At 52.3% G+C, this 13,757-nt stretch overlaps 1 protein-coding gene across 1 annotated transcript in view; it reads left to right on the top strand.

The window, feature by feature from the left end:
- The window catches only part of LOC119974705 (cytochrome P450 2D15-like), a 92,421-nt gene that overhangs the window by 61,114 nt on the left and 17,550 nt on the right, over nucleotides 1-13,757 (top strand). The window contains exons 5-6 of the mRNA XM_038813845.1: nucleotides 4,194-4,335; nucleotides 12,381-12,568. Of these exons, the coding sequence (XP_038669773.1) occupies nucleotides 4,194-4,335; nucleotides 12,381-12,568 (330 nt within the window). The remainder of the gene's footprint in view (nucleotides 1-4,193; nucleotides 4,336-12,380; nucleotides 12,569-13,757) is intronic.

The raw sequence follows: 13,757 nt of genomic DNA, 5'->3' as shown, positions 1-13,757 counted from the left end.
GGATTTCGCTCCCGGCATGTTTGAAGATACCGGGCCCAGTACTCCTCCGGAAGCACGTAAGGGCGCACAAAACTGACGCACTCGTAGAGAAAGTGCTCCTACTACATTCAAACCCCCAGTACGCCTTCGTAGAGTTCCCTGACGGCCGTCAGGACACTGTATCCCTCCGGGACCTAGCACCTGCAGGATCCAACCCCCCCACTACCACCGCCGAGGTACCCCTAACACTACACCCCACCCAACTCGCCCCCCCACCTACCAGTTCGCTACATTTTTTTTGCACGCCAGCGCCAGCTAGCTCCCAGTGCCCCCCGTCCCCAGTCGAACCAGACGGGTACGAAGCTCGGGCGGAATCGCTCCCGGGGTCAGCCATCATACCCCAACCGACGGTTTCTCATCCAGCAATCAGAAGGGGCTGCAGCCCCGGTGCTCCGCCGACGACAGCGGACAACTCGGCAACTCGGCCACCGGACAGACTCAATCTGTAAGCCACCAACCCCGCCGGACTTGATTTTTTTACAGGGGGTGAATGTGGTGAAGCACAGTAGCGTAATTCACACTGTATTACACATGTTGTACTATGTCTCTGTAAGCTCGGCACATAAGCAGTTGCGCTGCTCTGCCACTAGTGGGAGATGCACTGAGAGTGTACGGGAGTTTGTACTGGGCTCCACACTTGGCTCCACCCACGGCTTCTCCCCCTAACCGGAAGTATCACGGTTGATGCTGAGAGCCTGCCTGCCAGTTCATCTGGAGTTCATCTTGTCACAGGCAGGCTCTGTTGTAAGACGATTAAAACCACTGTTCACTTCTAACCACATGTCGCGTGAATTGATGGTCTCATCATGGATGATGTCGAGCTTCTTGAGTGTTGTTGGAGTTGCACTCAACCAGGCAAGTGGAGCTTATTTCATTACACTCCTGATGTCTTGTGCCTTGTTGATGCTGGACAGGCTCTGGGGTGGGCCGGGGGAGGGGGTAGGGGAGGGGGTTCAGGGGTTGAGTTACTCAGCGTAGAATTCCTAGTCTTCGAACTTCCCTGGTAGCCACAGTATAAATGTGGTTAGTCCAGTTCAGTTTCTGATCAATGGTAACCCCCAGGATGTTAATTGTGGGAGATTCAGCGATGGTAATGCCATTGAATGTCAAGGGACAGTGGTTAGATCCTCTCTTGTAGGATATGATCATTGCCTGCACTTGTATGGCACAAATATAACTTGCCACTTGTCAGCCCAAGCACGGATATTATCCAGGTCTTGCTGCATTTGGACATGGACTGCTACAGTCTCTGAGAAGTCGCGAGTGGTGCTGGAAATTTGCAATCATCCGCAAACATTCCCACTTCCGACTTATGATGGAAGGGAGGTCACTAATGAAGCAGCTGCAGATGGTTGGGCCTCGGACTCTAACCTGAGGAACTGCTGCAGTGATGTCCTGGAGTTGAGATGATTGACCTCCAACCACCACAACCATTTTCCTTTGTGCCAAGTATGACTCCAACCAGTGGAGAGATTTCCCCTGATGCCTATTGACTCCAGTTTTGCTTCAGGGCTCCTTGATGCCATCCTCGGGCAAATGCTGCCTTGATGTCAAGGGCAGTCACTCTCACCTCACCTTTGCTTTTTCATAGTGTACAGAGCTACAACCAGACAGGCAAATACCTCAGGGAAGAGCTGCGGAATTCTAAAATGTTGAGTTAATACTGGGTGGTTGAGATATGCAGTCTACAGAGTGTCCACTCCACTTGTCTACTTGATTTTACTTGTCTATAGTGGTCTGATATAACTGAGTGGTTTACAAGTGAATTTCACTGGGCTGTTCAGATTCAATCACAGTGCTGTGCATCTGGAGTCACTTTAGGCCAAGCCTAATGGGGAAATCATTGTCCCTGAAGGACCTTAATGACCAAAGCGGTTTTTACAACAGTCCATGGTTAATTATTATTCCAGGTTTAATAAAATAATTGAGTTCAAACTCCCCTGGGTGGTATTGAAAAAGTGTCTCTGAAGTATTAAGTCTATCACACTAGTCCACTTATAGTAACACTCTCCACTAATTAAATTTCCAATCTTCAGTGCCACACTGGGCAATGTATTAAGACATTAATGTATGGAGGCACTGGAGGGACCTGTCAGACCTCTCAAACCACCAAAGCTCAGGGCAGTCTCACAGAAGATGTTGAATAAATTTGGGGGAAAACTGAACCATCAGCACATCTGACATGTGACACGTGTGAGACCTTCATATTCTCTGTGGGTAGTTTCAAACCCACACCCCAGTGTGATAGAACACATTGGGTGGGATTCTCTGTTAGCTGAAGCCAAAATCGGGAAAGGCGATTGGGTGGACAATCGGTTCCGACACCAAAATCGCGGCAGGAGCCGATTTGACGGCAAATTAAAATGCTCCAGCATCTCGATAGGGGCATCAGTGCATTGTGGAACGCACGTCCAACAGACACTGTTTGTATTCTCTGGGGCTTCCAAGATTCTCCACCTCTGATGGGTCGAGTTCCTGACGGTGGGGTTCATTTTTGCTTTTAAAAATCATTAAACCGGCTACTGAGGGAGAGAGAGGGGGTATGGAAAGTGTCCAACATCGCCATAGTTTGCTGACAGTTGCTCCGCTGGCCGGGGGCTTCAGCCATGGCTGGGGGAGTAGCCAAGCATGGCCAGCAGGTGGGCTGTGGGGACGGGGTGGATGGGCATTGAACGCCATTGCCACAACTGGCATGACAGTCAAGCAGCTGCGCATGCCACAAACAGCCCACTTTGAACTTAGTGCCATGGATCATACAGAGGTCCCCCCAGGGCAACCTCCCTAGGTTCCCTCTGTGCCCAGCTGACCCATCAGCTGTATGGGTGTGCTCCAGAACAACCAGTGCCATCTTGTTAGCTGGGATGAGAGTGTGTGTAGGGATTGTAATGTATATGTAGCTGCAGCTTGTCAGCCTCCTGAGTGTGAATCATGGACCCGGCGGATCCTGCACCATTTTTCATTGGAATCGATTGTGTTCCATGCAGCACCCAAGCTAGCCCCATAATAGTAGCGGAATTCGTCCAGGCATAGCGCCAGTTTTTCTGACGCGAAAGTCCACGAATCCTGCATTGACACCAATACTTGGTCTCAGAAACTGAGAATCCCGCCCATTATGTTTTCAAAGCTGCAATGGAAATGCCGAATGGATGAGCTTTGGAGATTTGGAAAGGGATAAAATTCCTTTAAAATCATTAATATTTTGATAATGTTCAAATGGCTGAGATTGTTATCACGTGCAGCAGGGTTGCTAACAAGAGGACACTTATTTAAAATTGGCACAAGTCCAGAGCAGAAATGAGGGGAATAATTTTGTAGGCAGAGCTTCGTTGTGATCTGGAATTAACATCAGAACATAGGAGCAGGAGTCAGCCATTCAACCATCGAGCCTGCTCCGCTACTCTATATGACCATGGCTAAGCATTCATGTCAATGCCTTTTTCCAAAACTATCCCTATATGTCTTCATATTATTGGCATTTAGAAATCTGTCCATCTCTGCTTTAAACATACTCAATAGCTAAGCTTCCACAGGCCTCTGGTGTGGAGAAAAAAACATTCTCCTTGTCTTGTGCATTGCGTGAAACAGATTCAATGAGCAGAATCTAACGGGTAGCAGGGTTTCCTGCCCTTTTCAAGAGCAACTAAGGATGGGCAACAAATGCTGGCCAACCAGCGACGCCCACTCCCCATGAAAGAATAAAAATAAAAACCAAAGAATCGTCGCGGAACACACTCTCGCCAATGCTGGCTGCCCCTCAGCCAATAATTGACCACTTAAGGGCCTCAAATGGGACAAGGGTGAGCAGACCACCCAAGGTCTCAGTCACCACAGCATCCCCACGACCCCAAAATTGTGGACAGGTCGGGAGGGTGTTGGGAAGGCCACTGGGTTATTTAATGGTCCCGTTCCACCACCCACCACCAGCAAACCTACCATTAGGGGACGATTAAATTCTGCCAAGTGGTTACTTTCAAAGGGGAATTCGATAAATAGCTGAAGGGAAATTATTTTCAGTGCACTGGGCAAAGAGCAGGAATGTGACTAGTTTGAGTGCTCTCCAAAGTGCAGGCAACATATAATGGCCTGCATGGCCTTGTTCACTGTGGTCTCATTCTATATTGTATAAACTATCACTGATATACTTTTTAATTTAGATGAAGCACGTCCCCGACACAAGTTTCCAGGAATCCAAAATGATCGGGACAATTTTGAACCTCTTCGCCGCTGGTGCAGAGACCACCTCCACCACCCTCCGCTGGGCCCTGCTCTACATGATGCTACATCCAAATCTACAGTGTAAATATAAATTAGACTCAAATACCTGCCGTGGTATGGGGGACATTAAGGACAGTGGGAGAGGGGAGGAGGGACCCGCCAGTGTGAAGACCCGCCAGTGTGAGCTGAGATGGAGGGTTTGGGCACCAGTTAGAGTTGCAGGAGGGAGGAGAATAACATTCAGAAATACATTTGGAAGCAGTGGGGTGATTGTTCATTTCCTTTATTCAGCACTGACTGGAATGATCTAATGATCAGTAAGGCAGGTTTGGAATTCTTCATTTGCTATTCAATAAGGCAGATTACCTGATATTTATCTCATTGATGTTGTGGGAGCTTGCTGTGCACACGCTGGCTGTTGGGTTTCCTGCATTCCAGCAATGATTACACATCAAAAAGTATTTATTGGTTAGGGCTCTCTGAGACATCTCCAGGTTGCAAAAGATGTTAAGAATGCGCATATTCTCCACTTTGATTTTAGGGTGGCACAGTGGTTAGCGCTGCTGCCTCACAGCGCCAGGGAAGCATGTTCGATTCTGATCTCGGGTAACTGTCTGTGTGGATTTTGCACTTTCTCCCCATGCCTGCATAGATTTCCTCCGGGTGCTCTGGTTTCCTCCCACAGTGCAAAGATGTGCAGGTTAGGTAGATTGGCCATTCTAAATTGCCCCTTCGTGTGGAGCTGCAGGAATAAGGTGGGGAATTGGGCCGAAGTAGGGTGGTCTTTTGAAGGGTCAGTGTAGACCCGATGGGCCAAATGACCTCTGTCATAATATCCACTCATGTATATAATGAGGTGCAGACAGTCAGTGATTGACACACAGGATGACCAGTAAGCATACAACACAGTGCAGCCAATCACCAGACAGGACACTACCACTATAAAGCCAGAGGGCACCAAGTTTCCCGCTCTCTCTGGACCCAGCCACTGAGACAGTCAGAGTCCACGAGCTAGCAAGTGCAAACACCCTGCGGTAGCTAGTAAGTCTGGTCAGGCTAATACTAGGAGCGCGATTCTCCGCATTGCAAAGTTGGCCGTGAAAACGGCCGAGTTTTTCGACGGCCCGACACGACTCATTTCCCGATGTATTCACGTCCGGGAAATAGGCTAGGAACGGGGTCGCGTCAATCACGTGTGCGATGACGCCGGAATGTGGCGACGCTACGAACACGCCCACATGATGCCGCCCGACGCCGTAAAAAGGCGCAGGCGAGCACAGAAACTGAAGGCCAAGATGTCGGAGCTGAGGAGAGCAGCCCTGCGATTTGTGGAGGCTGATGTGGAGATGCTGCTCGATTCCATCGAGCAGAGGAGGGGCATCATCTGCCCGCGTAGAGGGCATCGCCACCCAGCCAGCGCGGTGCGCCAGGCCTGGCGTGAGGTTGCTGCTGCCGTCAGTGCTGTGGGGCAGACCCCTTGTTCAGCTGACCAGTGTCGGAAGAAGATGCACGATCTCACCAGGGCTGCCAGGGTAAGTGCCAAGAGGGTGCCCCCGAGTCACAACCATCCCTCCCCCCCCCCTTTACTTAATCACCCACCTCCCCCCTGGCATGGGGGGTGGAGGGGGATTGTGGCAGAGTGAGTTGAGGGTGGTTCACAAAGTTGTCACAGACCCAGCGCTCTGGCCCCCGTGGAGAGATGCAATCGTCTTATTACAACTTGACCCCCAAACTGCACCAGTATCTGAACGGACTGCTGATACCTGCCGTATTGTAATAATCTACCTATGCCCCCTCCCCAACAGGACAAGACCGCTCACAACACCCGTGAGCGGAACAAGACGGGAGGGGGTTCACCCATCCTGCGGCCCCTCACCACATTTGAGCAGAGGGCCCTGGACCTTGTTGACGGATCTGCTACTCGGGAGATCGCGCAATGCGTGTTTGGTGGAGCTGCAACAAGTGAGACAACCCTGCATGACAAACACCCCCCCTCCCCCATCCTCTGTCCCTTCACACACCCTGCCCACTGGGACACCTCCCCCATCCTCTGTCCCTTCACACACCCTGCCCACTTGGACACCTCCCTCATCCTCTGTCCCTTCACACACCCTGCCCACTTGGACACCTCCCCCATCCTCTGTCCCTTCACACACCCTGCCCACTTGGACACCTCCCCCATCCTCTGTCCCTTCACACTCTGCCCACTGGGACCGTCCAGCGCCCGGCCGAGCGTCTCTAAATAACCCGTTTCATTCTCTTCCCTAGGACGTGATGCCGAACGACCAGGGCGGTCTGGCTCCAGACGGACACAGGCATCTGCCCCCACCTCACCCAGGGCCGCACGACAGAGGGTGCCTGATCACCGGGGAGTCCCATCCTCCCCAACAGAATCTGTGGAGCAGGACGCCCAGAGGGCGGCGACTCCGCTAGATATAGAAATGGCCTGCGAACGCCCTGCGGCCTCTCAGCGGGCCGATGACATCGAGGAGGCGTCCACCCAAGACGACCTCGAGCTTGCGGCACAGCTATCTCCCACACCATCCACCATCCCAGAGACACTCACCCCGGCTGGCCTATTTAGTGATGAGGCTCCTGGGTCACAGTCTGGGTCGCACATCACAGCTGAGCAGGTACAGCAGGTGGAGGTCGGAGCAGCCGAGGGCCCGGACTGGCGGAGTTCAGGCCAGGCCCAGCATGCAGCTGGCTCCCAGACGTTTTCAGAGTTCCTGGACTTTCTCAACCCACCCGCACAGCCGATGCATCAAGAAACCCAGGGACACAATGACGGGATGAGGGCTGTCTTCTAGACTCTGCAGACGCTGTTAGAGGAGTCAAACCACGTCCACGAGCAGGGAGTGGTGCCGCTCATGGCAGAAACCCAGGCTGACACCGCACGGGTGGCATCCGCGGTGGAGGCAATGGGTGAAACGGTTTCGGCCATGGGTCAGGTTATGCAAGACGTTGGGCTTCACGTGCACGCGTCATCCTCGGCCCTGGACAGGGTTGCCCTCTCACAGGCAGCAATGCGCCAGAGCCAAAACGACATTGCTGGCGCGCTGCGGGCCTTGGCCGAGTCTCAGCAGGTCATGGCCCAGTCGCAGCAGTCAGTCGCGGAGAGCATCAACCGCCTGACACACGTGCTGGATGGCGTCGTGCACTCACAGGTTGAGGTCGCACAGTCCCTGCCGGGAATGTCTAACTCCCTGGACTCCGTCTCTGCAAACCTTCGGATCCTGGTGGATACCGTTGCAGGCCTCCAGGACTGGCAGCGCCAGGTGTCGGTGGTGCGACGGGGAACCTCCCCGCTCGCACCTCTGTCCCAAAGTGAGGCCCGGGGGCCACCGGGCTCCCCGAGGGAGGAGGTGGTTTCGGGGCCCGTCCCATTAACTCCATCACGGGACGTCCCGGAATTCTCGGCCTCCCCCCGTCCCATCACTGGTGCATCGGGTGGGCAGCAGGCAGAGCAGGGTGGCACAACGTCACCCGAGACGCCCACAGAGTAGCGGCCACCAAGGTGGATGGTTCAGCTATTGCCATGGGTCAGACTCTCTCTAACGATTCTGAGCTCACAGCTCTTCGCAGAGCGGGCTGTCATCATTCCACATGGCACTGATCACACCCGCTGACACAGCCATCAATGTCGTGCCATACCGTCTGGACCCAGTGATAAGGGTGATGCCTAAGTGGAGCAGTGTACACTGAGAGGGGGTGGGGGGGGTGGGGCTGTGGTGGTGGCAGTTGTGTGTTGACCCTCTGCACGACTAGCGATGCAGGTGGTGGTTTGGTGTTCAGCGGGGACGTCACATGCGATGCGTGAACCGTGCTGCCACCATGGCGTCGCGTGCCCGCCGTCCTCGGCGGGTCCGTCGTGCCGCCTCCTGGACATCACCAGCACCTGGGTCGTGTCTGCGTGCTGCGCCCGCCACTCCGCCAGCCTCCTCCTCCTCCTCCCTCTCCTCCTCCTCCTCCTCCTCCTCTGTGCTGGCACCACTGCCACTGGCTTCTCCCTCCGCCTCCTGCAGCAGGTCATCTCCCCTCTGCATCGCGATGTTGTGCAGCGCACAGCAGACCACAACAATGCGAGCGACCCTGTCGGGCTGGTACTGCAGGGCCCCTCCGGAGCGGTCCAGGCACCTGAATCTCATCTTCAGGAGGCCAAGGCAGCGCTCCACCACACCCCTGGTTGCTGCATGGCCCTCGTTGTATCGGGTTTCCGCATTGGTCTGAGGCCTCCGTATAGGCGTCATCAGCCAAGACCTCAGCGGATAACCCCTGTCGCCTAGCAACCAGCCCCTCAGCCGGGGGGGACGCCCCTCAAACATCGCAGGGATGAACGACTGCGCCAGTGTGTAGGAGTCATGCACACTCCCTGGGAACCTTGCACAGACGTTCATGATCCTCATGTGGGAGTCGCATACCACCTGGATATTCATGGAGTATGTCCCCCTCCTGTTTGTGAACACCTCCTTGTCCCCTGCAGGCGAGCGCATGGGGACGTGAACACAATCGATTGTTGGCTGAGGAACTGAACAGGTTTTTTGGGTCGGTCTTCACAGTGGAAGACACAAATAACATGCCAGCGACTGATAGAAATGAGGCTATGACAGGTGAGGACCTTGAGAGGATTGTTATCACTAAGGAGGGAGTGATGGGCAAGCTAATGGGGATAAAGGTAGACAAGTCTCCTGGCCCTGATGGAATGCATCCCAGAGTGCTAAAAGAGATGGCTAGGGAAATTGCAGATGCACTAGTGATAATTTACCGAAATTCACTAGACTCTGGGGTGGTCCCGGTGGATTGGAAATTAGAAAACGTGACGCCACTGTTTAAAAAAGGAGGTAGGCAGAAAGCAGGAAATTATAGGCCAGTGAACTTAACTTCGGTAACAGGGAAGATGCTGGAATCTATCATCAAGGAAGAAATAGCGAGGCATCTGGATAGAAATTGTCCCATTGGGCAGACGCAGCATGGGTTCGTAAAAGGCAGGTCATGCCTAACTAATTTAGTGGAATTTTTTGAGGACATTACCAGTGCAGTAGATAACGGGGAGCCGATGGATGTGGTATATCTGGATTTCCAGAAAGCTTTTGACAAGGTGCCACACAAAAGGTTGCTGCATAAGATAAAGATGCATGGCATTAAGGGTAAAGTAGTAGCATGGATAGAGGATTGGTTAATTAATAGAAAGCAAAGAGTTGGGATAAATGGGTGTTTCTCTGGTTGGCAATCAGTAGCTAGTGGTGTCCCTCAGGGATCCGTGTTGGGCCCACAATTGTTCACAATTTACATAGATGATTTGGAGTTGGGGACCAAGGGCAATGTGTCCAAGTTTGCAGATGACACTAAGATGAGTGGTAAAGCGAAAAGTGCAGAGGATACTGGAAGTCTGCAGAGGGATTTGGATAGGTTAAGTGAATGGGCTCGGGTCTGGCAGATGGAATACAATGTTCACAAATGTGAGGTTATCCATTTTGGTAGGAATAACAGCAAACGGGATTATTATTTAAACAATAAAATATTAAAGCATGCCGCTGTTCAGAGAGACTTGGGTGTGCTAGTGCATGAGTCACAGAAGGTTGGTTTACAAGTGCAACAGGTGATTAAGAAGGAAAATGGCATGTTGTCCTTCATTGCTAGAGGGATGGAGTTTAAGACTAGGGAGGTTATGTTGCAATTGTATAAGGTGTTAGTGCGGCCACACCTGGAGTATTGTGTTCAGTTTTGGTCTCCTTACTTGAGAAAGGATGTACTGGCGCTGGAGGGTGTGCAGAGGAGATTCACTAGGTTAATCCCAGAGCTGAAGGGATTGGATTATGAGGAGAGGTTGAGTAGACTGGGACTGTACTCGTTGGAATTTAGAAGGATGAGGGGGGATCTTATAGAAACATTTAAAATTATGAAGGGAATAGATAGGATAGATGCGGGCAGGTTGTTTCCACTGGCGGGTGACAGCAGAACTAGGGGACATAGCCTCAAAATAAGGGGAAGTAGATTTAGGACTGAGTTTAGGAGGAACTTCTTCACCCAAAGGGTTGTGAATCTACGGAATTCCTTGCCCAGTGAAGCAGTTGAGGCTCCTTCATTACATGTTTTTAAGGTAAAGATAGATAGTTTTTTGAAGAATAAAGGGATTAAGGGTTATGGTGTTCGGGCCGGAAAGTGGAACTGAGTCCACAAAAGATCAGCCATGATCTAATTGAATGGCGGAGCAGGCTCGAGGGGCCAGATGGCCTACTCCTGCTCCTAGTTCTTATGTTCTTATGATTGCCCCCTGCACCATCGGTATCCCGGCCACGCTGGCAAATCCACGAGCTCGTGAGTCTTGAGTTGCTCGGTCCTCGGGAAAGGTGATGTAGCGATCGGCGATGGCATAGAGGGCGTTGCTCACATCCCGGATACACCTATGGACTGATGACTGGGAGATCCCGGAGAGGTCCCCGCTTGGAGGCTAGAAGGAGCCGGTCGCATAGAAGTTAAGAGCGACCGTCACCTTGATGGCAACCGGGATCGCGTGTCCTCCCCCCGTTCCACATGGGGCGAGGTGCGCCACGAGGTGATAGATATGTATCACTGTCCACCTACGCAGCCGGAGTCTCCTCCTGCAGGTGATGTCCGTCATTGTTAGGAAAGAGATCCGGGCACGGTACACCCTCGGCCTTGGACGTCGCCTCTGGCGCCGTGGCTGCACCCTCACTCTCTCCTCCTCCTCCTCCCCCTCCTCCTCCCCCCATGCTGCTCGATGACTGGCAACTTCTCGGCTCTTCCCTCTGCTGCTGCAGCTGGCCCTGCATCCACTGCGGGTTGCGGCTGTGGATGCTGCTGCATCTCCAAATGCAGTGCAGCGGCCCCAACCACTGCGCAGAACATAGCCGTTCTGTTCGCAGACATTGTGCTAACCAACAGAAGGGTGGTGGGGGCAGAGAAACGGGACATGTTAGACGGAGGTTAGTCGACACCTTGGCAGCCGCCTGCCACGGGATACCTGTGTGTCCCGGTGGCCTGGTCGCGCTGCTGAAACGCGGGCAGCCTAACCTCTGGTCACTTTCTGCATCCAACGGGCAGTTAACTATGTCCTCTTCACCGGTGCATCAGTGGCCTGTGTCCGTAAGCCACAGGGCAACCAGCGGCCGTGTACTCGTGACCGGCACGCCATGGCATGGTGGCAGACATTTTGTAACCGGGGTTGGACGGGTCACTCTCTCACTCTCTCCCTACCCCCCCACTCCCACTCCCCCACACTTCTCCCCCTCTCCCCCCTCAGACTCCCCCCTCCATCTCCCCCACTCCCCCCTCCGTCTCCCCCACTCCCCCCTCCGTCTCCCCCACTCCCCCCTCCGTCTCCCCCACTCCCCCCTCCGTCTCCCCCACTCCCCCCTCCGTCTCCCCCACTCCCCCCTCAGTCTCCCCCACTCCCCCCTCCGTCTCCCCCACTCCCCGCCTCGTCTCCCCCACTCCCCCCTCTGTCTCCCACACTCCCCCCCCCCGCTCTGGACCCCCTCCCATTCTCGGGGATGCCTTCCCCGTTGTGGCCAGACTCCAGCAGTGCGCTGAGCGGTGCGCTCACCTCCTCGAAGCTCTCGTCAGCCAGTACGACTGGTTGACGAACTTGAAAAGCAAGTGTGTTGGCCGGCATGAAAACAGTGCGTGATGACGTCGGGACTTCGGCCCATCCGGGCCGGAGAATAGCGGGTGGCCAATAAGTTGCGATTCTGGTTGTGTCGGGGGCGCGTTCGAGGCCTTTGCCGGGAATGCCGACGTGTAGTTTGTGCGGGGTTCGAGAATAGCGGGAGGGCGTCGGACCAGCGTCGCCGTGAAAATTTGCGCGGCGTACTATTCTCCGAACCGGCGTGAGTGCGGAGAATCGCACCCTAGGTCTCCAGTCAGTTCAGTATAGTGTTGACCCACAGCTGAATATGTTTATCAGTTCTATCATTGAAGAAAACAATGTTGGATCTTCTCCAGTGTTAGGCGTCTGTTTCTAGCTTCCCTGCATCGAGTGCAGTCCACATCGAACCAACCTGCCTAACACATCAACCGCCTACTGCGCTGGAGGGATTCTATGATAAATATAATTTACTTATTTCAATAAATACTCAAAATTTGTCCCTCTTTTGTTTCTGTAGCTAAAGTCCATGAAGAGATTGACAGAGTAATTGGGAAGGAGAGAAAGCCAACGTTGGAAGACCGTGAGAAAATTCCGTACACCAATGCTGTTATCCATGAAACCCAACGCTTCGGAAATGTTGCTCCACTTTCGCTTCCTCATCAAACATACAGAGATACAGAGGTTATGGGATACACAATCCCTAAGGTGCGGTCAGGAATTGATCCTGGATATGTCGTTAGCTCCCCCACCCTGAAGACCTGTCCCTCTCTGAAAGCTCAACTGCTCCCCAACTGTAATTGTTATTTCTACACATGGACTGTTGTGCTGAGAGTTTAATAACAGGAAAGAAGGAGATTCGGAGTTCGCAGAACTACCCTCTATTGGTTAACGGTCTGAGTTTCCCTGAACGCAATACTGTTACTGGGGTAGAAGGCCAGCTCCTGGCACAAGGATGCCTCAACCTCTTCTAGTTATCCTAATGATCTCCCATGGTTTTGGTCATGGTCTGCAGCCAACAGGGTAGATGTGATAGTGATAAGAGGCCTCTTGGTGTATCAATGGGTTTCTGGAAGCACTTCTGAGCTGGAAACACAAAGCTTAATGGTGAGGGATATGAGGTGTCAGCAGCAGTCTTGAACTTAAAGTGGGTGGTTTAAGGCCATCTGTACATGACAGGAGTGACAAGCATCTTGGACAGGGATTATGGTCCTCAACCCAGAAGGACTAATATCCCCCTGTCTGAGTACAAGTATTGGAATCCTCCTTATTGCTCTGCTGGTTATTTGCAAATATATTCTTGGCAACCATAACATGATAGAATTTTTCATCAAGGTGGAGAGTGATTTAGATGATTCCGAGAATAGGTTCCTGAATCTTAAAAAAGGAAACTGCAATGATATAAGGCATGAGTTGGCTATGATAGCTTGTGAAATGTTATTTAAAGGGATGACAGTGGATGGGTAATGGCAAAATTCAAGTAGCAAAAGGGTGAACTGCTACAATGATTCATTCCTGTCTGGCACAAAAGTAAAACAGGAAAGATGACCAAACCAAGGTTTAGAAGGGAAATTAGAGATATATTAGATCCAACGAATAGGCATACAACTTGGCCAAGAAAAACAACAGACTTGAGTATTGGGAACAGTTTAGAATTCAGCAAAGGAGAACAAAGGCATTGATAGAGTACAAGAGTAAGCTTGCCTGGAATATAAAATGGTTGTAAAAGTTTCTATTGGTAGGTGAAGAGAAAAAGATTGTTGAAGACAAATGTCAGTTCCTCACAGTCAGAAACAGGGGAATTTATAATAGGGACAAAGAAATTGCTGACCAATTCAATACATACATCGGCCCTCGATGTTGTGCCGAGCAATGATCACCCTACTCAAACCCACGT

Source organism: Scyliorhinus canicula, chromosome 12, assembly GCF_902713615.1.
Source record: "Scyliorhinus canicula chromosome 12, sScyCan1.1, whole genome shotgun sequence".
Lineage (NCBI taxonomy): Eukaryota > Metazoa > Chordata > Chondrichthyes > Carcharhiniformes > Scyliorhinidae > Scyliorhinus > Scyliorhinus canicula.
Note: the sequence above shows the minus strand (reverse complement) of the source record. Positions and strands in the feature narration are given on the sequence as shown.